The 27,139-nt window shown below is 37.8% G+C and overlaps 2 protein-coding genes and 1 long non-coding RNA gene across 13 annotated transcripts in view; 2 read left to right on the top strand and 1 right to left on the bottom strand.

The window, feature by feature from the left end:
* Nucleotides 1-341: 341 nt before the first annotated feature.
* Nucleotides 342-8,314, bottom strand: LOC113042384 (uncharacterized). Its single transcript, XR_003275568.1, has 4 exons — nucleotides 8,126-8,314; nucleotides 689-828; nucleotides 485-602; nucleotides 342-364 (listed from the first exon to the last, which is right to left on the bottom strand). It is a non-coding gene; the product is annotated as an uncharacterized LOC113042384 (long non-coding RNA).
* A 2,045-nt stretch (nucleotides 8,315-10,359) lies between these two features.
* On the top strand, nucleotides 10,360-25,238 carry LOC113042383 (la-related protein 4B-like). 5 transcript variants are annotated; one of them, XM_026201209.1, is made up of 17 exons: nucleotides 10,360-10,817; nucleotides 12,302-12,440; nucleotides 16,842-16,989; nucleotides 17,083-17,238; nucleotides 17,399-17,480; nucleotides 17,913-18,049; nucleotides 18,179-18,282; nucleotides 18,374-18,484; nucleotides 18,595-18,648; nucleotides 18,775-18,981; nucleotides 19,066-19,172; nucleotides 20,186-20,431; nucleotides 20,594-20,642; nucleotides 21,100-21,282; nucleotides 21,568-21,731; nucleotides 21,985-22,096; nucleotides 22,952-25,238. In XM_026201209.1, the coding sequence occupies exons 2-17, from the start codon at nucleotides 12,354-12,356 to the stop codon at nucleotides 23,195-23,197; spliced, it is 2,193 nt and encodes a 730-aa protein (XP_026056994.1). In that variant the 5' UTR covers nucleotides 10,360-10,817; nucleotides 12,302-12,353; the 3' UTR covers nucleotides 23,198-25,238. The 5 variants fall into 5 exon arrangements, with proteins under 5 accessions (XP_026056994.1, XP_026056995.1, XP_026056992.1 ...); XM_026201210.1 differs by having other exon boundaries at nucleotides 10,361-10,817; nucleotides 20,597-20,642; nucleotides 21,601-21,731; XM_026201207.1 differs by lacking the exons at nucleotides 10,360-10,817; nucleotides 12,302-12,440 and adding an exon at nucleotides 15,703-16,436 and having other exon boundaries at nucleotides 20,597-20,642.
* A 1,150-nt stretch (nucleotides 25,239-26,388) lies between these two features.
* LOC113042381 (disco-interacting protein 2 homolog C-like) overlaps nucleotides 26,389-27,139 on the top strand; it is a 106,657-nt gene continuing 105,906 nt past the window's right edge. For 4 of the 7 annotated variants that reach the window (XM_026201204.1, XM_026201202.1, XM_026201203.1 and 1 more), the window contains exon 1: nucleotides 26,390-26,793. In XM_026201204.1, the coding sequence (XP_026056989.1) occupies nucleotides 26,715-26,793 (79 nt within the window). In that variant the 5' untranslated portion in view covers nucleotides 26,390-26,714. Of the gene's footprint in view, nucleotides 26,794-27,139 lie in introns of all 7 variants that reach the window. The other 3 variants (XM_026201198.1, XM_026201200.1, XM_026201201.1) reach the window with 1 other exon arrangement.

Here is a 27,139-nt window from a genome sequence, read left to right as displayed (position 1 = left end):
TAAAATAATAATAATAATAATTAATAAATTACCTTTACAGCCAGAACAGTGAATGAAAAAGTTGATTAGATCTAGGAGTGCAAGGTCTCGGTCTTGCTTGTAAGATTCAATCCAGTCGTTCAATGACGGCACTAGTAAACAAACAAAAAAAAAAAAACAGTCACTTAGCACATTTCCCCCTCAAATGATCCAGAAACCGGACAGCAAGACATGTGTTGTGTTTTACCTGCATGGCACTTTGCCTTGTTTGACCACCTCAAACAGAGTACTGGGGTCTGTGCCCTCTCCATTCAGATGGGCCACTCCATTCGGCCTCCTCCCGCCTTTATCAACGCGAGACACTTCGGGCCTTCTTACTGGCCGCCTGGCAAAAAAATAAAAATTTGAGAGAGAGAGAGAGAGATCTGGAAGATTGGCTGACAGCATGCATTTATGTTTTCAAATAAAAGCAATCAGTCGATCTGCTCAGCAGCATTGGTCTTACTCCTTGTTTTCCAGGCCTGCCTCTCTTTTTCTTGCCCTTTCCTTCCCCAGAATCATCCAGCTCACTAACACTCATGCTCAGACTCACAGTGTCGCCTTGCCCGTCATTTGACGAGTCCCTGCATAGTGTAACGCAAATGTTTATCAACAGTTTAGTGCACATTTATATAAGCGCCCGTCATTTTAAAAAAGTCTTTTTACTTACTGCAACATAGGAAAGTCTGAGTTGATCATGTTGTGTCTTCTGACAAAACTTGGAGACTTCTAAAGATGGATCACACAGAAGTGGCGTGAAAGCGTTCGCGATTCCTTAGTTCAGCCCCAGAATGCTTCAGACCACATAACCTAAGAATTTAGAGAAAAGAGAAGCTCTGACCAGGATAGATATGAAGCATAATTAAGTACAGATTTATTAGAGCATTTATTAGACATTTTTTTTAGTTAAATTAAAAATTATATATATATATATAATATATATATATATATATATATATATATATATATATATATATATATATATATATATATAAAATATAAAATAAAACTAAAATTGCCATTTTAAAAGCATTTAAAAAAATAGTAGCATCCCATAACCACTAGGGACAGCATGAACCATGATTTTAAATGAAACTATAATCCAGGATCAACACCATAAAAGATGCAACAACTCAAAATTCAATCATAATGATACTTATTACAGCAAAATAGCATTGGTCTTAATCACTTTTACTTGAGTCAAAACTATATATATTACATTTGACAAAAGACACACTGCCATTAGGGGGCATCCCAAGCATGGCTTTTCCCTGTTGCTGTGGAAACAGCAGAAACCAAGGGCAGATAGGAAGGCTAAACACATTTATGTCAAGTGGAGATGGGATGTATATGGATCCAAATTAGATCAGACAATATCTGTGCTATTAGACATAAAAAGCTAATTTTCTATCCCTGACTGATTTAGACAACTCACTTGGATGCATCTTCACACATGATTTGATTTTAACCAACACAAGATGGCTCCCCACCCCCAGAGGAGACTTTCCACACTGGCAGTAATAGATGTTTCTGTGGATACTGAGGATTCAAAACGCTTGATTCACCGCATGCAAGCGTGAAACAGACACAGGAGGAAGTTCAACGAGAATGCAGGCCGGAATTCCCAACATACAGGGTTTTTGAGACCGATCTGCTGTCAGATGGTATTTAAGTGGACATAAGGAGAAAATAAAACCCCTTACTTTGCATCTGTAACGCTCCCCTCCCCCATTCAGATTTGGATATCTCAGTAAATATGGCCCAGGCCGAAACTCTGGGCATGTGCTCCAGAAAAAGTCTATGCAGTTTTGTAAAACTCAACAGCTGACCGTTACATAATCATTTAAGAGATTGGCAGCAGACACATAAGACAAACAAATACAGAATAAAATAACACTATTCATGCAGAGATTCGCAGACATGCTGTTTCTCTCTGATGAGTAAGTGTTAAGTCTAGTATGTACTGAAGGTAGAGCTCAGGAAAGAAAATGTAATTTACACCTCAGCGATGGAGGCTGGCAACAGTGAAGAGAGCTGAATCCTTTTGGGAATGCTAGAATATAAATGTCAATGTCAGCAATATATAATGAAGGAAGATTCACCAGTTAAATGGCTAAAAGATCATTTCTTTGAATTGATTCTCGATTTCGTCTATGAGCAGCCAATCTGCAACTAACCTCCAATCTTCTGGTATTTAAAGGTCCAGTGTGGAATATTCGTAAACATTAGAAGAGCTAAACTGTTTTCCAAACCTGCTATTATTATTACCAAACAGGTAGACCCACCCTAAACTCAGATAACCAAATGTTTTAACCCAAGTCAGTCGTTTGTTTTCACCCCCATGTAGCTATTTCCAGTCATACAAGTACATATCCTATTTATCAGATAAAAATAGACAAAAAACATTCCAAACTAATTTCAGTTTCAGTTATTTTTAATAATAATAATAAAAAAACAAACATTCAAAGCCTCTGTAAAAAAGGCATTTGGTTGTTTTAACCTGGATATTCTATCTACCATTTTTTACATTTCTATAATCATCTCTTCATATAATGTCACTTAAATCTATAAGATTTAAGTTACAAATATTAAGAATATTACAGAATATCCAGATACTGTAGAAACAATCTATTCTACAGTAAGGAATTCTTAATTCTGAATGATGATTCAGCAACAGTGTCCAATAACAGTGGGGTTATAAATAGGTGTTCAGATAGTCATGTGGTCTTCAACCGACGGCTCTCATGAAGCGACCTGCTGCATGATAAATAAAACAGTAGGCCATTAACTGAGAAAATGTCCTTAACATGTAAGAAACCCCATTTACCTGAGAAGAAGAAAAAAAAAAATTTCAGAACATTAACCGAAAAGATGTCCAAGAGATTACATAGGGGGTCAAGATTAAGTGGTCCTCATGGTGAGGTCAAACTGGAAAGAGAAGTGTAGATGAGGCCAGTAATGGCACTGCACAGAACAACCCCTGAAAGCAACTCAATGGATCAGTGAATGTGTTAATGGGCATGCAGCTTCTCATCGAGCAAGCAATACAGATTCATTACAGTCTGGGGACACACTATTAAATGGTTTGCACTGTACGATGACAGTCAAATGAGGCTATTCTTGGCACCGGCTGGGTGAGATGCTTTTAAATCAGACCAATTATGTCCCATTCCTTGCATCCAATAACTGGCTATTTTAAAGTTCGTGCACAACAAATTTCTTTCAAATCACTCCGGGCACTTAGTTGAATTAGTAATAGGGTTAAATCTGGAAAAGACACTCTGGATCTCAGTGTGCTTCACTTTGGCTTACATCAGACTAAACTGCCCATTCTGAGTGTGTGCGTCATGCACAAACCTCTCAAAGTTGTGTCTGATGGTTTTGTTCGATGAAGAGAACCTCTTCATGCTTATGTTACATAATGACTTTCTAGTTCATCTCTTACTGTTAAAACACATCATCTTTAAGCAGGCAAACGTTACCAGAATAGATTCAATTAAAGTGCTTCCACAGAAAACAATGCTTTCAGAATCGCACAGAAACACGACCAACAATGACAAGGAGCAATTGTTGCACAGATTTCAACATCCTTCGCTGACTCTTAATTAAAATGTAAGAGAAAGTGTGAAAATTAAAGATTTTCTTGTTTGAATACAAGTTCTCCTCAGAAAAGGGCTGGATGCAAAGATGCGTTACAGCTACAAAACTGTAACACTCAATATAATTATTTAATTATTAGTGCATTAACATTGTTTCCTGTAGCTAAACTCATGTATCATTGCACTAATAATGCAAATCAATCCTCACTGCTAAAATGTACAGCAGTAATGCACTAGAAGTAGCTTTCATAGTAACTATAAAAACTTGTTCACAAAACAAGGCACATTTTAAACAAAAAATCCTTATGTGCACCATTCCCTCTTACATTCGCAATTATTTATCCAGATGTCAGGAAAACTTCGCTTTTTTAACACTGTATATTTACTATCTGAGATCAAATCTTTATCTATACATCTTTCTTAGTCCATACGTGGACTGGTTTAGAAGTGAAGATTGTTTATGCAGATCGAATGGGACTGGATTTATATCTCCCTTCATCTGTTCATCTCATAACCACTCACGCTAAGGACAGGCAACAGTCTCTAATGATCTGTGAAACACTCAAAATAGCTTGACAATTGCCCTGAGAGACTGTGAGAAAAGCAGCGTTTGCTCCTGCAGACACTCATTTCCACCTCAGGTTTGACAGAAAACTCAATGTTTTATAGATCAAGTTCTGTCTTGAGACATCAGCGTAATCAAAGTCTTTTTTAAGCGAGTGGGCCGCAGGAAGAGCCATTACTGACTTTCTAAATAATGTCATTTCATGTGGCTTGACAATGAGGAATTCAGCCTTTAGCTAAATGGCATAAAAAGATCTTGTAGATAAATGTAAAATTGTTTGTTTAACCGCTAAAAACTCTCCCTACTACACTGCTCACTTGTTCACCGTTTTTAATACAGAAAAGGCTGGAATTACAAGGCCTATAGAATCAGTGCCCACAGAATTAGAACAGCTGTTACTCAAAGTTCTAGACATTTCCTGACACTTGAATGTTATTTATTATATATTTTGCACAGTACTCTTTTTATTTAAATCCATTCCACATATTTGACCCAAAATTAGCTTAGAAAACTTGGAAAAGGTAACTAAATAGAAAGCGATGGAAGGGATTAAATTATGCTAACTACAGTGTTACATAATACAATTATATATGCAAAAAAGGTTAATTTGCAAATATATCCTGACAAATATTTGACAATGGGTGTTTTAGAGTATGATCTTACCGATACTGACAGACTAAACTCGACTAAACTCAGATTCAGAGAAAACATAGTATGATTATCCGATCATTTATTTAATGTGTAAGGACTGCTTTTTTAAAATTATTTTTAAGGATTAAAGCGACAGATCATCTTTTACTCACCCTCACATCATTCCAAACCTGCAGGACTTTCTCAAAATATGAAACAACAGGAGGGTGAATAAATGATGAATGATTTTTTTTTTTCTGGTGAACTATCCCTTTAATGTGTTTTGCCTTTTTAGGGTATACAATCAATTCTAAAAAGCAGAGTAAACTATGCTTAGTATACTACTACTACATTAGAAAATAAATATAGATAGTCAAACAATTGCTTTTGACTTTACGTAAAGACGTACCGGGGAGCTTAACTATTCCATACAGGTTTATACTGCAAGCATGTCTATTATTTAAACCGACATATTTAATTAACACAAACATACATGCATGTATACTCTTTCAAACCTGTTTCAAGGATCTCACAAACATTCAAAGCCCATTCACATCACAATTCATAAATCAGATTTTTTTTTTATTAAATCTACATCCACTTCAATAATTAAAACTTTTCATTCATCCCACAGGTGATTTGGAGATTTTTCTTATCTCTTAAAGCAACATTCATTGATCTTCGTAACACGGCCAATAAAATTCTAGGATAAGAGCATATGACCGACAGTGACGGTGTTTCCATGGCAACAACGGCCTCCTGGAATACATGTCACGCATCTAAATTGCTCGCCAAAAACACCCGCACTGAGGAGAGGCCATAATACTACAATAGAAAGGTGAAGTCACACTAGTTTAGTATGAATATGACTATCATCATTTAAGAAGGTTAGCTTCAGAAACAAAGCTTCTGAAAATATCCATAGGTAATTATATAAAAACAAAAAATGCATATTTCGTTATCTTAGAATAACATCTAGACACACAGATAGCCTACACAAACACTAAATAATGACCAAAGTAGAAAGGTGATATCTTGCTTGTATAATACACTAAGGAGAGCTTTTTCTCTCTGTGGTTCTCCAGAGGGACAAAGCCAAGGACACAAACTGCAGCAGTCTTTCATAATATTTCTGCCTTATAGTTCACTGTAAAAAGGTGAGAGATAATGAAATCAGCACATTCGAGCTGAGGCCTGTTCAAGGGGTTGGTTTAAAACAAACTTCATTAAGGAAAAAAGACACCATTATTTTTAATCCCAGATTTAAGTAAGCTATGATGTACTTAAAGCATGTCTTTTTCTAGTCTCTTGCGAAATCAACCATTTTACACTTTACACAAAGCCTTCCATAGAAAGAACTCCAAGCCATAGTCTTTATTTGATGTATTTAAAAAGCCTGGCAACAGTACAAACAATAACTTGTACTTCTACAATGAATCCAATAATATCTTTACAAATATGACTCTAACACTCTTGAGACTGATTTTAAAACATTCACCATTTAGCACAACAATTTTAAGTAACAGCTTTACTGTTTTAGCAAGAGTGTGTGAGGCAAGCAGACAGACTACTTATCGAAGACTAAAGTGTCCGAAGTCATTTATATTAATGTGGCTTTCTTCAATCAGCACAAATCCGGTCTAAAATCCTCACCACATTAATCTAAGATCAAAGTGGTTTGCATGGTACTAGAAATTGCAAAACAGTTTACCACATCATGACTTTCAAAGATCTTTCAAAACCAGACTGATTTGCAAATGCATCACTCCAGAAACAAATTCATTGAAAATAACAATTTGGTCTCAGATGTGCAAATCTGTAGTTGTAACTCTACCTAAGGGCAAATTAAAAATTCTAGCAAAATTAAACCCTTAAGATTTCATGAATTGGATTAATTCATGTGATTTCTAAGCAAGGAAAGCACAAATTTAAAATCCCTTGTGTTGAAAATTGCATGCTAACCAATGGATGATATGCAACCTGTTTAGACAAACAACATATTTTCAAGAAATACAGCTTTTTTAGCAGAGGTAAACCATTTCTTGTCATCTCTTAACTTAAGAATACTTGATGCACTGAAAAAGCCCTCTCCAATTCCATAAATAAACCACATTTCCTCAAAAATATTTAAAGTGATGTATGGTTCAGTGCTGGATCAACTCAGAAAGTGGACCAACAACATTTGGACAGTCACCTGCCAACATCTCACCTCAAAAAGCAGTACAACTAAAAAAAATTGTGTGTGAATATTACAACACTGGAATATAAATAGAAAGTTGACTGATGGAGAAGCAGGAGCTTTCAAATGATGTTCATTCAGTCTGGACAGAGGAACCAAGCAGCTGTGACAACTTGATAGAATATACATTTTACAAACACAGAATAAAGCAAAATGGATGTTATATTGTTCAAAAAGTTAAACACAACTAGAACTTTTTCATTGCTCAGTTCAGTGATCAAATACCAGACATGGACTAGTGTTTGGACTAGCTTGAACTATGTAAGTACGGTCTAAACTCCTCCTCTGCTCATAAAACAAACCTTCATGAAGTAACTACCGACTAAAATGAAGTAAGAAAAGTAACTATTAAAGATACAAAATAAATAAGTAACAATCCACAAATTTTTCCTCTCAGGTTTTACGCTAGTTAATTATATACGTTTCGAACCAAAAAGTTGAGCTGTTTATTTTTTACTGACCCAAATGACTTAACCAACACCAACCTCCATCCCTTAAGTCTGTAAATACTGTATGTTATTCGTGACAACTCGGGGAAGTGTAGGAAAGTTAAGTAACGTTACACAAACCAGACGTTACATTTCAAACGAGCAGCGACCAGAGCGAGCGCCTCAGAGAACAACAGCAGTTCGCGCGCTGACTGTCTGTCTGTCCGCGTGCACGGCGGCAGGAACACACCATGTTACACTCGTTCCTGCAATAACACACCGAACACATGCACATCATCTTATTAAGATAATATAGCCGTGAGTGAAAAGGAAGACAGTGTCACCAAGGACAGGGGGAATGCACACACACACACACACACTGTCCTTAGAGAATTGTTCCCATCCCCCCTGCACGCACGCACGCACACACACACACACACACACACATTCACATAGCGCGCGCGCGCAAGCTCTCTCTCTCTCTCTCTCTCACACACACACACACACACACACACACACGTTCTCTCTCTCTCTCTCTCTCTCTCTAGCATGTCCTCCATCTTTAATGCAAGCTCGATTTACGCAGTAAACGCGCGCCCCACGGAAAGATTCAGACTCAGTTGTTGCAAAACTCGTACAAACTCACCTCAACCGCTAAAAGGGGTCCTCCGGGACACGCGTCAGTAATAATTGGCGCGATTAATTGACCTAATAGTTTATGTTTTTATATTGTAAATTAGACCTGAAACAGAACCGCGCCTTTCCTGAGAGAAGCAATCCTAAACTGCCATCTGGCGGCTTTTACCGCAACGAAATGGCGCGACGGGAGACTGATCTGAGGTCGCCTCCTGGTGGACAGGGGATATTTTTACACAAAGCAAAAATAAAAGCCTTGTTTGGGAGAGATCAAATTAAAAGTACCGTGATGAGATCGTAAATTGGTCGTTTTTTTATTTACATTAGAGGTTATCTTTTGTGTCCCTCATGGTCATATGTGTTACTGTAGGCATATTTCCAAGCACATCAATAAAAATACAGTAAGTTAACTGTTTATTTTTCGTCGTTTTCTAAATGCACATCCTCATTAACCTGTGCCCGGTCTTTTATTTTTATCTATTAATAATGCATATTTAAATGAATTAATAAATACATTTTGTATTCCCCACCTCCTCTCTATATATATTTTTTGATTATGATATGTATAATAGGTTATAATTAAGTAGGCTACGATTAAATGTATTGGGAAACATGGGTAAATTTAATAGAATAGTTGCATACAAAAATACAAATTCTATCATTTATTATACATGTATAAAAATAAAGATTATTAATAAAAAAAAATCAGATAAATGTATGTATGTATGTTTTTAAGTTTACACACAATTCCATATATTATGTCACCTTTCAAGTCAGGTCACCTTTATTTAGGCTATATAGTGCTTATACAATACAGATCATCAAAGCAGCTTTACAGTGTTAAAAAGGAAAATTATGTGTTGATAATGCAAGAGACCAGTAGTAAAAAGTATATATTTATGCACAAAATTATAATTTAATTATTTTTGTAACAGTGTTTTTCAACTGATTTGTCATGTTATTGAGGGTGCAAAAAAATTTCTTCTATTGATGTCAAAAGATTTGACTGAATTAAATGATTAAATATAGGGCTGCTAAACGATTAATTCAAAATAAAAGTTTATGTTTACATACTACATGTGTGTGTACTGTTTATATTTGTTATGCATATTTAATACACAAACATACATGTATATATTAAGGGAAAATATGTTAGCTTTATATATGCAATATTTATATATAGTATAAATTATGTAAAAGTATAAATACACATACAAACAAACATTTTATAAAAATATATACACATGTGTGTGTTTATTTATATATAGCCTAAATAATAAATATGCACAGCACACACACATATAGTATGTAAACATAAACCTTTATTTTGAATGCGATTAATCTTGATTAATCATTTTGCATCCCTAATTTAAAACAACAACATCATATTAGCTAAGGATTAAACAATATTTGGCCTTCAAACTGCACATAGATCTGTCTCTGATCACTCATGATGGTGTCTGTAGAGCCACTAAACCCATTCTAAACATAGATAAGCCTAAAATAGAATATTACGAAATGTTCTATGACTATGACATATTTAAAAGCTTTTCTCTTTTTCCTGGTTACCTCTCATTTCTCACTATTACACCTTTGTTCAGTCAGACAGACATTAATGGGATGGTGGACTGGTAAAAAGATATGTCAGTTTTTATTAATGACTCTTCTTACACATTTTAATTCTTGCACTAAGAATGTTTGAGAACAACAGCACATCCACATGAGATCAGAAATCCTTTTTTGGCCTTTATCAGTATCCGTAGTCTATCTCAACCGAGAAATCTTGCAGATGAAACGGAAGCACAGAATCTTTTAATACAAGCCAGACCATCCACTCACACTCTCAGGAGTCGCAGTGAACATCCTGATTGGATACATTCCTTATGAGATGTAGCGCTACCATTGCTGCCACCTTCACCATTTAAACATAATGTACATATTATGCACCCAACATTATTTACAACAGTCTAAAAAGGGCCTGTTATGATGAGTTCATGGACAAGTAGCTAATAATAAAAAAAGTTACTGTTTACATAAAAATGCAGTCACTCGCTTTAAATTTAAGCACCCTAATACCATAACTACAAAAAAGCGTTTAACTTTGTATTCTTTTTGACGTCAGAGCACTCGCAATTCATTGTCTTATAGCGCCCCTATCGACGACGTTCATTGAACTGCAGCCAAACGCGGATAGAAGATACAGCCGTTGAGTTATTGAAAGGGCCGCAGTGGAGAGTGGGCGGGCTAGTCAATAAAGCGGCTCTGGGCGGGAGTTCGTGGTGCGGTTTGGCCGAGAGAGTGAAGCTCAACTCCGGACACAAATACACGGGGAGGGAAGAGGCGTGTGGCTCCGTTGCTCATCATATCGCAGTTTAACTAGCACGTAACGTCACAGTTGAAGTTAGTTGCGTTATTCGCACTGAGACTTAAGCCGTTTTGAAGAATAACACGCATTCAACTCTCGGTGTTGTTACCATCTCGACAACAAACGTTAGCCAGTCACTTAAACATCACCAAACAGACCTTTAAAGTTCACTATCAGGCCTGATATCGAGGAGCTGGTGGTATTTGGAGGCTGTTAACGGTTTTGTGGTGGTTTGAACGTTTCCTGCACGGATTTGTGGATTTTTTTCTAAGTTTTGTTCGTGCAAGTCAGACGCTCGGGCCGCAAACAGTCTCCCGTGCGCAGAGAGCAGAAACAGGTGAGTGGAAACTCAGACGCGCGATTAGCGCTCATATCTAACCACGCTTTTCATCCCTGTATAGTTTTAGACAATAATTTGATCGAAAAATTACTACGTGAAGTGTTTTTTCGCCATTTTATGTTAGCAGCTTGAGCTAACTGTACAGGCTAGCTATATTTTCAATATCTGCCAGTCTTTAGCATGTAGGCTAACACAGACACTCTTATTGTTTCTCTGTTAAAATACGCTGTTTGATGGATTTTTGACACTTATTGTTTGGTAGTTTAAGATTTTAAGGATTTGAAAGTTTGTTTTGATATGTTCTTGTGCAGTTAACTTTATGGAGCAGGATAGTTTGGCTGGTTCAGCTAGCAGCTGTCTGTTTGTTTGTGGGTTTGGCCTGCAGCATTCATTTGCTTTGACATATGGATTGGGTTGATTTGACATCTCCAATACATTTATATAACTTTCAGAAATTATTTAGTTTGCATATGTTTTTTTTTTACATGTCGTTTTATAAAATCTGCATTTAAATATTATTAATTTCAAGTGGTTGCATTGCGGTGCTGTCATGTTTACGTACTGTTACAATGTAAACATCTACCATGTGTCATTTGAAAGGACTGTCTTGAGTCAGCATTCGCATTTGACAGATCAAATGTATGTTTTTTTTATGTTAACACGATCAAGTAGGTATTAAATGCTTATGTTATCTTTCCCTAGATGCGTAATTAATTAAATTTTAAAGTGCATTAAATAGTAGAATTATCTTATTTGAGATGCATTATTGATGTTTGTTTACATTCATGTGCCTATATTATATTTTATAATATTTTTGATTACAGTATATAGATGCTCTTTACTCAGATTCTGTTTAAATGACTATGCAAGTGTTTTAAAGAACTGGTTTCTCATGAATGCAATCTTGCAGTCTGTTAAAGACCATAATCAATTTGAGATATCTGGTATTTCAAACCGTTTTCAGTAACAGACAGTTCCCTTTTTCAGCGTGTTAGTGTTGTAGGCTTTGATGAGGTCAGTTCATTCAGAGATGCTTTCCCCATTAGTTATATTGACCAGTCAGCTCTACTGTACAGATGGGGGGGAGGGGGTCTCCAAAGGTTTAAGAATTTTGCCTGTTGTCAAAACTAAGTATACAATAATTTGTAAAATTATAATGGGGTTAAGTTTTAAAAAATTTTTTTTATGACATAAACAGTTGTGAATAACACGCATACACAAATACGTGTGTGTGTGTGCATTTATATGTAAGTATTAATATAAAATAATACTTTATTATTAATATAAAGTAATAATTATAAAAATAAGTTTAATCAGTTGGTAGTTTATTTTAATGAATAATGTGGTGTGAATATTGTTGGATTTTATAACATATTATTTGTGATGCTCCCATTTATAGATCACCTTGTATGTGTTGTCATTTCAATAGATTTTGTAAAAGATTTGTACTTGATTAATTTCCATTGTTTCGTCATCCACAGTTCCCTGGTGGTCTGGAGAGCTCTGCGTTCGGAGCTAGAACCTGGACAGCTCATGACTTCAGACCAGGAAGGAAAAACTATCGTGGAGCCACAGGTGCAGCAGTCACAGGAAGCAAAGGAGAAAGACATTCCCCTTTTGGTAAAGTATAACCTACATATAGTCTTTTGAAGCATGTTAAATAATTGTGATTAGGGAATAAAAACCTACTAGCGAAACAACTGAGACACCCCGCCCAGCTTTGGGCGTTGTGAAAGGGCTTAACAGGCGGTTGCGTGAACCACCCTTGTGTTTTGGGACCGTGCCAAGTTGCTGATCCCATTCATTTAGTGCAAGAGCAGCGTCCATTGAAGGACCAATCATTGGATAGAGTTCAAATTTGAGTGATGGGCCCATGTGAGTCAGCTGTATAATTTTAAATGTGCTATTTTGGATCTGGGGAGGGGGTAAGCAGCCATAGCGTGTGCCTCTGTCTCTCTTTCTCTTTCCGAGGAGCTTGTGAGAGGAGATAGTTTTTGTTCACCGGTCTGCATTGGTGTCCTATCACAAATTAAAAAATGGGGTGTTGTTTCAGCAAAGAACTGAACCTTAACCTGGTCAGCGAGAGAACAAGTCTTCTTCAGGCAGCCATTCCCGAGGGCTTCACAGTGAAAGACGTCAGAGACTGCACTTGGTCTGTCACTGATTTGGCCAGCGAGAAGCCTTCTGACAATGGGAACGTGAACACTGCTTTAGATACCAGCTGTAATGCTTCCTCCACAAACTTGTCAGCAGGTCTCAACTTCATTAAAGAGGGCGGTGACAGTGTACAGGAAGGAATGGCATTTTGGGATCCACCTGTTGGCGATCAACCTATCAACGAGGCTGTGGTCCAGAAAGGAAATGCCAGTGAAATGGGGACAGAGGGCAGAGACAATTGCAAAATTAAGGAACCTGAAACATTGGATTCTGTGAAAAGGAGAATAGCTGAAAATGCCATAAAGAGAGCAAAATGGTTTTGTGATGGTCAACAGGATTCCACAAAATTAACTAGATATGGCAAGAGTGAGAACACCACCTCTGGACAAAACACCCTGGGCATTAGTCCGTCATGCATTTTAAAGGATCAACACTCTGGTTTCTCCATTATTGCAAAAGAGGAACAAGTTAAGACCCTGTGGGATGTACAATCAAATCCTGTGCATGTCAGCCCTCCATTCAATAAATACTCTAGGAGCTCAATAAATCTGGATGACTCAGAAGATGGAAATTCTGGACTGTTGATCACTGACCATGGCTTTAAAAAAGAACAGAGTTTCTATAGCATCTGCTTGATTGATTTGGAGGATCTCGGGAGCGAGTGTGGGCACCAGTCTGTGACAGAAGCTGACGCAGTCAGGTACGCAAATGCTCCAGCTGTCTCTGAAAAGGCTTTGTTTGATAATTCATTACTCCAGAAAGACCAAACAATATCGGATTCAGAGCCTTCACATGAAATTACAGCAATCCAACAAACAGAAAAAGGTCCCCCAGAGACAGGGTCTTCGACAAGTCTACCTGTAAATTTATCACTTCAAATTGAAGAACATACACTCCAAGATCTTCTAAAACCATTTCCTGCTCAAGAAAATGAAAAGCCTATATCTGAAAATGAAGTTTTCACTCTTTATACAGATATAGAGAACACGCTTTCTCCCTTTACTGCTGTAGAGGACGTCATTGATCAACCCTCCCCAGATCTGCTGGCGCAAAATGGACAGATGTCTGTGTTGAAGTCAAGTACAGATACTGCATTGCCACAGGGGGAACCTGCTGACCTACTTAACAACCGTGATCTTAATAGTAGCTTTTGTGATAAGGCCACAGATCTGGAGAGTGGTTCAGAGCTCAACATGCATTATGCTGTTTTTGAAGAATCTATGTTGAGACCGCAAGATCTGAGTGGTCCTCCAGATGAATTAGAATTGGAAACTCAATGCAAAAATGATGATAATAGAGAATCAATGAACCAAAAGGTGGAGAAGAAACCTGTTTTGTCAGATAATATTGATTCCTTCATTTCTTCTCTTAGAAACACAGGAGATAGGTCTCCAAACCTTAACATAGCTATCGTGGAATCAGATCAATGTGTTTCCAAGAAGACCCCGACTGAGAAGGTTCTCAAAAAAATGCCTCCAGCTTTCTCAGCTGTCAGCACATCTGCATCAGTAAAGTTAGCCGAGACCGAGAACCAAGGGTTTTCAAGGAAAGATGCCTCTGTAGACATTGAAAATGTAAAGTTTTGCTCTGAAACCCCAATGACTTCTGATAAAGAAGACAACCAGTCAAAATCACCTTCCTGTTTGAGAGTTGGAGTTGAACCAAGGCAAATAGCAACACAGGACGAGGTCATTCTGAATCCTTGGCAGTGCAGTAAATTGCAAAGTGAACGCAAGACAAATGAATCTGACATGTTCAAGGATGCTGTTGCGCTTCAGCATTTGAGCAGTCCATCTCATGCACAAGATATTTGTTTAGATTTCACTTGTAATGCAAAAGAAGACAAAATGGACATGACTTTGAGTAAAGACATTTACCCTTGCTGTGTTTTTTCCACTGACCAGACAAAGATTGTGTCAGAATGTGTCAGTCCAAACGGGGAACAGAATGTAGAACCAAATGCAAATTTTGCAAATGCTGAACCATGTGACAAGAGTCCATCTCTCCTTCCTATAAATGCTTTTGTGAACTTTGAGCATCTGATGGAAGTCCCTGGTAAATCCGAAGAAGCTGATTATTACAATGTAAGTTCTTTGCGTTCTTCTGTTTCTGATGTCATTCATACAAACTCAGTACCTGTACCCAGTTCTGATTGTCCTGTTGAGGAAGATCTCTTCCAGAGCAATGCCACCTGGTTTGTAAACGCATCACACAATGATGTCTGTAATAAAGGACATCCAGAAAGCATTGCAGAGAGTTATTTAATACAGGTGGGTTTGGGAAGTGAACTGCCGGCAGCAGCACAAGAGCAAGTCATGGACAATGAAATTGGAGAGACTTGTTTACAGCATGATGAGAAGATGCATATTGCCGGCAAATGCTTCAGTGAGGATGAACAGAAGGCACTGGCTGAGATTTGTTTGTGTGCAGATGATGGTGAAACCGAAATGTCAGTACTTGAACCGCAGGGACTCGTACCGACTTTAGAGCTGCTTAATTGCCTAAATGATGGGAATAACAACAATGATTGTTTGAAATCTGTTTGTTCTGCTAGCAGTGATGTACAAACACTTTCTCAACCACCATGCCAACCTGAAGTTTTGAGACGTTTGATTGCTCTTCATTGTCAATAAACTGCACAAGGGAAGCGCTTGCCAACATTTGGACCCTTCTTCAGATCATCAAGCCAGTGACATTCAGAGATCTTCTGTTACATCCATTCAGGACCGTGGAGACCCTTATGACATGGGGGAAATCAGAGATGTTGTTGACTGTGGCATTCCTCTCGTGAGTACTGCAGGACTATCACTTGAAACTGGAGATGCGCGGTCATGTGCTGTACAAGGCCATGGTAGTGATTATGCTTCCGTTGAGTGCTTGACAACTACCATGCCTCATGTTTCCCAACTTATAACAAGCAGTCTTGGTGCTCTTGACTTTGATCAGTCTGATTTGAAAGTCATTGCTGATGATATGAGTGATAAAGTTTCTTATGTAAATACAGCAATTCCGTTACCAGTAGAGCCTGACCAGGTTGATGTTTACGCCACCTTGCCATCTTACGAGATCTATTTTCTCAATAAAGATCAATTCACGGTTCCTGTGCAGGTGGAAAACCCTCAGGGCTTGGATGAAATGGAGGGAGAGCAAGGCATGCTGAATATGGTTTCAGACCTTCTTGGGAAATCAGAGTTGAGCGATGAGGTGGACTCTTGTCACTGCCTTCCGGTGTGGGCCAAAGAACCACATGTCCTGTTTTCTGATAACACCAAAGCCTGTGCGTTGGTGTCAGCATGGGACAACACTGTCTCTGAGGCAAGCCTTACACTGGCAAATGATGAACGGGATGCTGAATCTGATTTCCAGAACTCTATGGGTTTCATAGCACCCTATCCTTATAATCTGTTAGCCACTGAAGGATCTTGTGTATGGGACTGGCACAATGCTTATAGTGAACTTGTGAGTACTTCTCTAGCCAGCTTTAAGCTTGGTTATACAGTATATTTTAAAATGATTTGGACACTTTAGCCACAGTGGATTGCATTGGTTTAAAAAAAAAATTCAACCCAAATGACATAAATATATTTTATTTTTTTATCTTTTTTTTTTACTAAATGAGGTTGCCATCTTGAAAAAATATTAGTGTTAGTCCATTCTAAAAAAACAAACCCTAGCATAATTTGCTTGCTGATGTTACTTGGATTTTGTATTTTATGTAATGCCGTATATCTGTATTAAATGACCACTGACCATGATTTATTTGCGTGACCGTAAAGGCATTGATTCAGCCCATGGTTGAACATGCTTTTGATTTATAATCATGTGCCCAATTGTTAACCCATGTTTTTTTTGTTTTTTTTAAAGGAATCCTCCAAGATCTCAGACCTCAATCCCAATGCGAAGGCATGGGCCAATTACATACCTAAACCGGAGGCCTCTGCTCCAACCTGCCCAGATTCTCCGCAGTCATGGGTAGAAGAGGCCGATGACCCATCAAACTGCATCTCAGGAGGTACACCTCCAAAAATGATTGTTCCTAAGTTAAATTGGTGTATACCATCCTTATCAGTCTAAAGAGGTTCTGATGTGTTTTTGTCCATGCAAGGTTATAACAACAGTGAAGACAAAGGGAACTGGAATGAGGAACAGCAGGTATCTACATCTGTAGAGCTGCCCTTTGCAGCACAGTCAGAATCAATGTACATTGGAAGCTCAGCCAGTGAGAAGGGCATTGAGTCAAACCAGAACACCAGTATGAAAGGTAATATCCTTTTTTTGTTCATTGTTGTCAACCTACTCTTATTACAGTTGTTTACAGTCATGCATTTTTACTATGACACCAGTTGGCACAATCAATCATTAAGAATGAATAACTATAGCATTGTTAAATATTTGATCATTTGTTTAATTCTGGTGTGCAGGGGTGGATGATTCAGACTCCTCCAGACAGCTCGAAGACCTTCGGGAACAGTTGAAGGCAACACTGGAGTTCTGCCTCTCTAGGTAATTACTAGCATCTTTCACAACTGATCACACTGAGTCAGCTTATTGATTTGTAACTGGTCCTGTTGGGTGCACTTACCAAAAGTTCACAGCCTTTTTATTTATTTATTTTAAACATAACGTATCCTACACTGTACCTTAAATTAAGAAGAGTGAATTTCAGACTGTTCTGTGTTAATGTCTCATTGAGATGTTACACTTATGCAAATGCTTACAATAATTCTTACAATAATCTTAGTTTTATGGCAAATGTAGGTTTGGATGTACACTTGACCTACACTTTTCTTGCTGAAGAAAATTTATTAATTAATTTTTTTTAAATTAAAAATCATACTGACCCCAAACTTTTGAAATGTAGTGAATGTTCTTAAAAGCTTGAGGATGTTGAGTCCGTGTAGGATTGATGGTGACCTGACTCTAATCCTTTTCCAGGGAGAATCTAGCCAATGACATGTACCTCATCTCGCAAATGGATAGTGACCAGTATGTGCCAATAGTGACTTTGGCAAACCTTGATCAAATCAAGAAACTCACCACTGATGTGGATCTCATTGCAGACATCTTAAAAAGTGAGCCTAAATCATCACCTTTGCACTTTTATGGGTCACAGTGTGGCTTTTTGTTTTAGACTCTTAAAATGAGTTTGGTTACACACAGCAGATGGGTCTGACATTTAATGATGCTTTTCGACTTACCAGCACTGCCTCTCGTTCAAGTGGACAAATGTGGAGAGAAAGTGCGGCCCAATCAAAACCGCTGCATCGTAATTCTCAGAGAGGTTCCCGAGGCCACTCCTCTGGAGGTATGCATCATGCATCACTCTTATTCAGTTACATCTTTAATACTCTCAGCTTATGTTTGTGTTGTATGACATTTGGCTTTCACTTTTACAGGAAGTCGAAGCACTCTTTAAGAGCGATAACTTGCCCAAATTCATCAATTGTGAGTTTGCCTACAACGACAACTGGTTCATCACCTTTGAAACTGAGGCAGATGCTCAGCTGGTAAAGTGTCTCCTTTATTGTCCCTGATTTGATCATCTCAGATTACCGCCTCAGGATTTTTAATAAGCTCTCTCCCTGTTACTAAATGTTGGCATACATCACTCTTTCAGGCATATCAGTATCTCAGAGAAGAGGTGAAAACTTTTCAAGGGAAGCCGATAAAGGTAGAGGGCAATGCGGCATATGTGACACCACTGAAGGATATTTTGTGCTATTTTTAGTGACTCAAGGTTTCTCCTTTTTCACACTTTAAAATAAAGTTCTTGTGTCCATCTACAAATGTACTCTAGGCAAGAATAAAGGCCAAGGCCATTGCCGTCAATACCTTTGTGCCAAAGAATGGGTATCGGCCAGTGGATGTGTCCTCAAATGTCCAACAGCGCTACACCCCTTACTACATCCCACCTGTGTATGGAGCACAGCAACAGTTTCCTCTTTACAGACTGGTGACGCCTCAGGGCTGGTCAGCTACGCAGAGCTACCTGGACCCTGCTCTGGTAAGTCCCATTTGTCCTATTTGGCTCTGAGGAATATCTGAGTGGCGTCTGGGGACGTACTAATCAGGTGTTGTCAACCAACAGGTTACTCCATTTCCCAGCCCTGCGTTCATTAATGGCTTCGCTGGTTCTCCAACATTTAAGTCAGCAACATCTCCACTAGATTTTCGCCAATATCCACCTCGAACCAGGTATTTTTGTTACAGTGAAAACATCTGATATACATTCACACTACCATTTTAAAGAAATAAATTAATACTTTTCAGCATGCATGTTTTAAATTGACCAATTAAATTTGACAAGATTTCTATTCCAAATAAATCAGGGCTGAGTAACTTCAGTCCTGGAAGGCAAATGACTTCATATGGCCACGATATGAGACATTTTATTTCATAATAATTTTTTTTATTTTTTTTTAACCCATTTAAAATAACCTTGATTTAAGATTAATTGGAATGCACAATGAAAATACATGATTTGATGATTTTGATGAGTTATCTGTTTTTGCAAATTAACCATAAGACAAATGCAATGTACATAAATTAATTAAATAAACTAGTTTTTCTAAAACAGTAGGTTTAACCTGTATACAGTTTAACATATTTTGTTGTTTGATTAACATTGAGGTAGACTTTGTTTTAGGCTACTGTCCCTTTAAGACCAAATTAATGCAATATACTGACACACAACTGTTTGTTTTCTTAAGCCATAACCGACTGTATTTACATGAGATACTCCACACGATGGACATTTTGACAGCTGTGTGTATATTTGACAATTAAGGCACAAGGAGAGCTGATTGCAGAACTGGGTTTCCGTGGATTCCGCCAATTTATCCCACCTTAACTTCCTGCATATTAATCGAAAAACGAATTGTGATTGGATGGTTATTTTGTTCTATGACGAGCTTTGTTACCTTTGATAAGGCTGTTCTCACATGGCAGAACACTTCCACTACTCGCTCTTATCACCCAGTCATAAAGAATTTTAGAAATACGGGAAAAATCATGACTTTTTCAAAATGAGTCGGGACGCTAAAAATAGAGCTGAAAAACAGGATGTCTGGTCACCTTATTTCTAAAGGATCATTGTGAAGACTGGAATAGTGATGCTGAAAATTCAGCTTTGCATCACAGGAATAAATAACTTTTCTAAATATATTAAAATAGAAAACAGCTGTGTAACCATTCTTTCATTCAAACAGGAACCACAACAAAACACACATTCGACTCACTACAGAACGTGGAACCACTCTGCTGGAAAACCCTGCTGCTTTCTCTACTTTCCCTTCGGAGAGAGTTCCCAATGGGACGCGTCCTCCACAGGCTCATCACCTGGGTAGCCGACCTCGACTACCCAGCGGTCTGTGTTATCCGCGCCGGGACCAGGTTGGAAGTGGACGAATGGAAGTGAATGGAGCCGATTATTCTCTGAACGCAGGCCGTGGAAGGTAATGCTGCACATCTGCAGCAGCTGTTTATTAATTTCATAAATATTGTCATAATACCATATCCAAACAGGGGAAAAAAGCTCATAGAGTTCTGTTTCCTTAAGAAATGGTGGTCATATTTTCCATGTAGTTTGTTTGATTGTTTTTTTGTTTTTTTTGAAGAAGGGGTGGCTATGGATACAGGAAAAGAAGAGATGACAACAAGTTTCCAGTATGTCATTTGCTTTGTTTCAACAAACACTGCATATACAAATGTTTTTTTGAGTTTTACTTCTGTTATGATGGGAAACTATGTTCTTCAAGTAAAATATAATATGCAGTCAAGCCTGAAGGGTCTGAATCTACATTGTCTTGCTTATTCCACAGCCAAATTAACAAATAATTTTTAATAAATTCAGGAAATATTTATTTGTTACTTATTTATGACAGCGAAAGAATCCAGAGTGATAAGAAAGACTTAATTAGCACATCCATGTAAAAAAAATATCAGTTGCTTGATTATGCTGCTTGCGACTGGCCAATAACAATAGTTTTTCTGTAGTGCGGTGTACTAATGTAGCATAGTGAGGAATTGCCAAAAGTTAGTCAGAGTTTAAAAATAAATGTGCCAATGTGGGCTCAATTTGTTTTCCACATTTCAACTCTTTTTCTGAATCTTTGTTTAACAGAGAGCAGCAACACCGTCGCCCCCTCCTGTTCAGGAGCGTACTCCCTCCCCCAGCTTTGAGCTGGGTCTGTCCAGCTTCCCTCCTCTGCCTGGAGCCGCAGGAAATCTAAAACCTGAAGTAAAAACTGAAAACAGCCTTGACAACCGACTGTCTGACATTGTCTCCGGAGCAGTTAAAGACAAGGTTGACTTTCATTCTGTCTTTCATGAGTGTCTTTTGTGTTCGAGTGATGCACTTTAAAAAAGGAAGAGGAAAAACATTTTGCACTTATATTTGCGAATTGTAGAGATTTTACCAAATGGTCTTGGTTTTTAAATATTAACTCATACCAGGTTCACAGCAGACCTTGCTGTCAGTCATAACCATGACAAGTCCTTGGGTGTTTTGAATGTTGTAGAGTGAGTAAGTGTGTGTGTGTGTGTTCCTGCTGTCCAGCTGTTATGTTTGTTCATTCTGTCCTTGCCGTAGGAGTTTCACAGAGACTCCTTTGTCTCTTCACAGCCTCTAAATAAGGATGTGGTCACCAGCCGCGTGATATCAGGGACCCCCAAAGAATCTGTGGAGGCTGCTCCTGCTCCTGCTGCTCAGACCCCAGTGGACCACCAACACTCACCCTCTCCAGCCGTTACAAAGTGGGTTTTCTTATTCTGAGTAACTAATCGATACATGTGACAAATGTTAACTAACTTTTTTTGGCATTTCAGCCATCTGTTCTTTCAAAAAGTCGTACTGTCAGAAAACAATGAATAAATAATTCACTGGCTTATATAATAATGTAAAATGTCTTAACTTTGACTAATATTATAAGTGTATTTCTGGGGGAAATATGAAATGAAAATTGCACATTGTAATATATGTACTGCTTGTTTTTCTTGTATGTTACAGACCGACAACTGTAGAAAAACCTAAAGAGATGCAGACACCTGCAGAGAAATGCTCTGAGACACCCGCTGCTAAAACCGTACCACTGAGCAATCCAGTATCGCTAAGTGTCCAGGTAGCCTGAAATCAGAAACTTACCTTTTTTTTAATAGCAGAATATTCAGGTTTCTGTAATCATATTTGTAGTTGAGTGTTAGGAGACCAAGTGGTACAGTTGGTGGACATCGTTTTTTTTTTTTTTTTTTTACCAGGTTTTCAGCAGCACATGTAAAAAATGAAGTTAGAAAAACCTCACCTGCTTTGTGGGTTGTACAGAAATATATATCATATGGAACTATTGCGCTCTTGCATCAGTTCCTTCAGCACTTTGTAATTGGCTCAAACTCTTTGACAGCTTATATATGCTGAAGTTCAAAAGTCCGGGGTCAGTAATTTTTTTTAAATTATTATTATTATTTGTTTTTTGAAAGAAGTGAATGCATTTATTTAGCCAAGACACATTAAATTGATCAAAGCTGAAAGTAAAACATTTATAAATATCTATAATTTCTAAATATATCTTTTTCAAATAAATTGTTCTTTTGAAATTTCTACCCATCACAATTCTGGAAAAATCTATCACAGTTTTCACGAAAATATAAAGCAGCACAATTGTTTTCAACATTGATAATACATTTTTCTTGAGCATAAAATCAGTATATTATGAGAAACACTGAGGACTGGAGGTAATGGCTGATGAATATTCAGCTTTGCCATCACAGGAATACATTTTAAAACAGAATATTTGAAAATATTACTGCATTTTTTTTTATTATTAAATAAATGCAGCCTTACTGAGCAAAAGAGACTTCTAGATAAAAGATCCTGTTCTTGTTCTTTAATGCCTCTTGTTATGCTACATTCTGAATGCAAAGAATGCCATTATGAATTACATTTCATAATGCATAATCGATAACCTTTGTTTAACCAGGAGCCCCGGAAGCCAAGCTATGCAGAGATCTGTCAGAGGATAAGGGATGCACCAACACAGCAGCCATCAGCAGATCCCCGGCCTCTCAGCTCCACCGCTGAAGACATCAAGACTTCTGACTCTGCAGAACGCAGATACAGAGAATCAGCGCCCGCACCTGCCAAATCTGCAGCGACCACTTGTCCCAGAGAGACCGTGAAACCTCCTCAGAGCGGCAGCACGACAGCTTCCTTCCACCAATCCTGAGGGCCTCGTCTTTGCTTCCAGGACCGAATGGGAATGAAAACTGTGTCAGGGCTGCTCAAAAAAACAAACAACAAAAAAAAAACCAAGTCCCTCTTATCTCACGGTCTCTGTGAGCGCACACAAACACACAGACAGACAGCTTGTCACTGGAATCAGGGCCTACAGACAAAAGCACTTGTGTGCATAAGGGTTCTCTGAATATTTTTGTTGTCCTTTGTCGTTTTGTTTTTCGATTTATAAGATCTTTTGTTGTTTTCCAAGGAAAATGGGATTAATGAACCAGCATCAGTTGGAGATTAACTATTTAAAAACATTGTCAGAGCTCACCTTTATTTTAGGGTTTAATCTTCAAGTAGTGCTGTTGGAAGGAAATACTGATTTTTTTTTTTTTTTTTTGAATAGCGCTGATCCTGAAACACTTTATTTTTGTGTTCTCTTTCCTTTTTTTTTTTTTTAAACTAATATGTATATAATTTTGCTAACTTTGAGTGTCTTGGTGCCGATGCGATTCTTAATCTCGACGGCCCCAGCCATTTCTGCATGAGTGAGACTTTTGTGTAAATCTGTTTTGTTCCGTTTCTATGTTTGGATGTTCCAGCACTGGAGTGACTGTTTTTTGTTGTTTTTTTTGAGCTCTGAATTATTTTTTTACATGCTAATCCTCTATCAAAGTGTACTGATGTGATATTGTAGCAGGTGTATGTATACCTGTTCTTGTGTGCATGCTTTCTTTTACGTTTTCTTCTTTTCTTTTTAACTTTTTAATGGCACACATTGGTTTGCTGTATCATTTCTTTTCTGTTTTTCCCCTACTCGCCAATAGTGTGGGAAGAATCCGCTCTGATGCCTCTTCATTCAATTCTGGAAGATCTGAACACTGCAAAGTCCTCAGGTTGCAAGGGGTGAAGTGTTCATGTGCCTAGTCTGCTGTGATCTCACTGATAGATGGCTATATTATTTGCTTCTTAGCTCCGTTTGTTCCCCCAGTGTGGTGCTACGGTTCGTCACATGGTTACTTTGGTGCTTTTATCTGTAGAAATGAAGGGAAAGACACTGACATGCACCAACGTCTATCGTATGACCTTCACCGATTCGCTTTCATATCACCATCACTATACGAGTGGGATTGTGTACATTTTATATAGTGACGTATACATCAAGAGCTAAAAGATCTGAGCCTTCAGCACACATGGACCAGCGCTGTTTTGTGGGGTTTCTCCTTTATGCAGACTTTGCGTTCCAGTGTCACTCTCGGTCATGCTGTTCATTAGTTAAGTTCATTGGTTCTCGTTGGAGTTAGAAATCGTCTTGGGCCGAGCAAGACAGTCCGTTTTTTTTGTTTTTTTATTGTTTTTTTTTTATGTCTTCCTGCAGCGTGGAGCACGTGCAGAATGCTTTGAGATGTTCGTCATGGTGTATGTTGTTTATATTCTCTTGTATTTTCCCTGTGAGTTTTTTTTTTCTTGGTTAATCAAAAAAGAAAAAAAGAAAAGTTTTTGTTGATTTTTCTGACTTCCTGAATGCAACTGATCATTTTTCCATCAATAAATGAAGCATACCATGGGTAATGTAATGAAGGTTTCATTACATTAACCTTAAAGATGTTTAAAAAAAAAAAAAAAGAAACAAATTAAAAAGAAACATCACATATAAATTAACAGTGTTTGAAAACTTGAATTTTTATTTAAAGAGTCTCTGCCTTAACTTTTTAGATGACAGTTTGGAGTTTTTTTTGTTTGTCGTTTTCTTTCTTTCGGTTCCCAAAGTGTAGAAAAAAGGATGATGTGGTTGAGGCGTCACGAAGCCTTCGTCACTACATTTGTGTAGCACAATACTTTTGGGATTGAGGTGGGATTCTCGTTTTGTTTTGTTCTCCTCTGTGTAAATGCTTGTAGTCTAAACTGTAGTACATGTATACACTCGGATGTGTGTGCTTTCTCTGTACAGATGTAAATAATTGGAAAATGTTCAAATGGTACCCTAAAATTGGTTATGAGAAAATGTATGGGAAAAAAAATAAATAAATGTTAATGAGAAATTTTATGTTTGTTAAGTAGGCTTGGTTAAATATTCTCAATGTTGGTATAATCTTGTGGTCACCAACAGTATGACCACAAGATGGCATAATATAAGCAGTGATACTTTATGGAGATATTGTGTTAAGGCTTCAGAACCAGCAGGCCTATCAGCACAAGACTAAAAGATCTCCAGGTCTCAAAGATTTCCTGTATTTCAGTATCAGTCTAAACTCCCGAACACTTAAAGTATTAATGCAAAACTATCAGTATACAGACGATATTGTATTACAAGTTATATAATCAGCAAAACAACTGGAATTGGAGATAAATAGCAAAATGCACGTTTATTTAAGTGTTTGGTTTGTCACCTTGGTTTATTTGAAAACCGCACTTAAGCTTAATGAACTCCACTAGTTTGTATAAAACTTGATATTATCCAGCATCTTCTGCTTCAACTGAAGCAAGAGTCACATGATTGATGTCATATTTTCTGATTGGTAAAATAGTGCGGATTTCTTATTTCAAATTTCTTCTGCATTTGACATAATTTACACTTGATTTTTTTTGTTCCTTAACACTGTATTTCAAGATTACAGACATTCCTAAAAACTATCCTTAAAATCCTTTTTATTTATTTATTTTTTTTAATGTGAGCTCCAATATTAGGACATTATCTTTTTTGAATACAGAAGATTATTGCTGTATTCACTATTTTTCAAAAGGATTGAGGTTGGTAAGATTTTCAAATCTCATTTACATTTATTTATTTATTGAAGTCAAGGACACATTTATTTGACCAGAAATACAGTGAAAAAAAATATTAAATATAAACCTTAAAATAAAAAAGTGAAATATATATTTAAAAAATACAACTCAAAACACTTGTTTTTATTTGATATATATTTAAAATGTAATTTATTTCAGTAATTTACTATCTGTGCTAAGGAACAGTTGCTTAATATTACGATTTTTTTTACGAATGTACTGACACTTGATCAATTTAATTCCAAGCTGATTCGTTTTAACATTTTTTAAAATTTTTTATTTACGTTCATGTTTATTTATTTAAATATAAATGTAACCTGAACAGGTATTGTCATTATGAAATGATTATTTATGGAAACATAAACAGAGTCGTTCTGTCGCCCCCCAGCGGCTTTAGAAATCACTGCCTTGCGTCATGAGAGAGTGACAGAGAGAAAGAGAGGGAGAGGGGCTGGAGAGACGAACACACACACACACACACACCGCTCCGAGAGGCGAGCTTCAGCGCACTGACAGTCCACATCTTACACTGCTGACTCTAACGGCGGAGTCTCTCAGATATGGCGGGGCTTCGTTGAGAGGCACAGAAAATCTCCGAGCACCGAGCACTTCGTTCCTGGACACGCGTCTCCCGCAGCCCTCCTTATGCACCGCTGCGACGCGGAGAAACGGCAGCAGCGCTGAAAGAGTCGAAGAAAGAGGACGAGAGTGATTTTTACCCCCTTGAACGGACAATGGCGGACCGTGATGCGCTGCCCCTTCCATTGGAAGTGAGGGCCAGATTGGCTGAGCTGGAGCTGGAGCTATCCGAAGGTATGGTTGACATTATAAATGACTTATTTCGTTCGACAATACGGTTGTTGCGGAGGATACGTTAACGGCCCCCTCCTCTCATCTCCTCCTCCTCCCACCCCAAATCCCACCACCATACCAACACAACCAGCACCAGATGTTGGAGCCAATTATTATCCCCGCAGCAGCGCTGAGGTTGTGTTCAGAAAGGCGTTCGTTTGCTGTAACTCCCGCCGCATTTTCTTTGTTACAATGTATCTATTTGACCTTGAGGAAACCATTCAAAGACTTCAGAACTGATTTTTTTCCGTTAGGATTTTGAAAATGTGTGTCCCAAGAGACCACAGTCTAAATACCGCCGTGGAAT

Source organism: Carassius auratus, chromosome 24 (assembly GCF_003368295.1).
Source record: "Carassius auratus strain Wakin chromosome 24, ASM336829v1, whole genome shotgun sequence".
Lineage (NCBI taxonomy): Eukaryota > Metazoa > Chordata > Actinopteri > Cypriniformes > Cyprinidae > Carassius > Carassius auratus.
The sequence above is the reverse complement of the archived record's forward strand: the minus strand, read 5'-3'. Positions and strand labels throughout refer to the sequence as shown.

Coding starts and splice junctions, on each gene's coding strand:
- LOC113042383 (XM_026201206.1), top strand. CDS start 15,723: ATGGGGGAAATCAGAGATGTTGTTGACTGTGGCATTCCTCTCGTGAGT. Junction 19,173..20,185: donor CAATATCCACCTCGAACCAG/GTATTTTTGTTA, acceptor TCATTCAAACAG/GAACCACAACAAAACACACA. Junction 21,732..21,984: donor CCCTCTCCAGCCGTTACAAA/GTGGGTTTTCTT, acceptor TGTATGTTACAG/ACCGACAACTGTAGAAAAAC.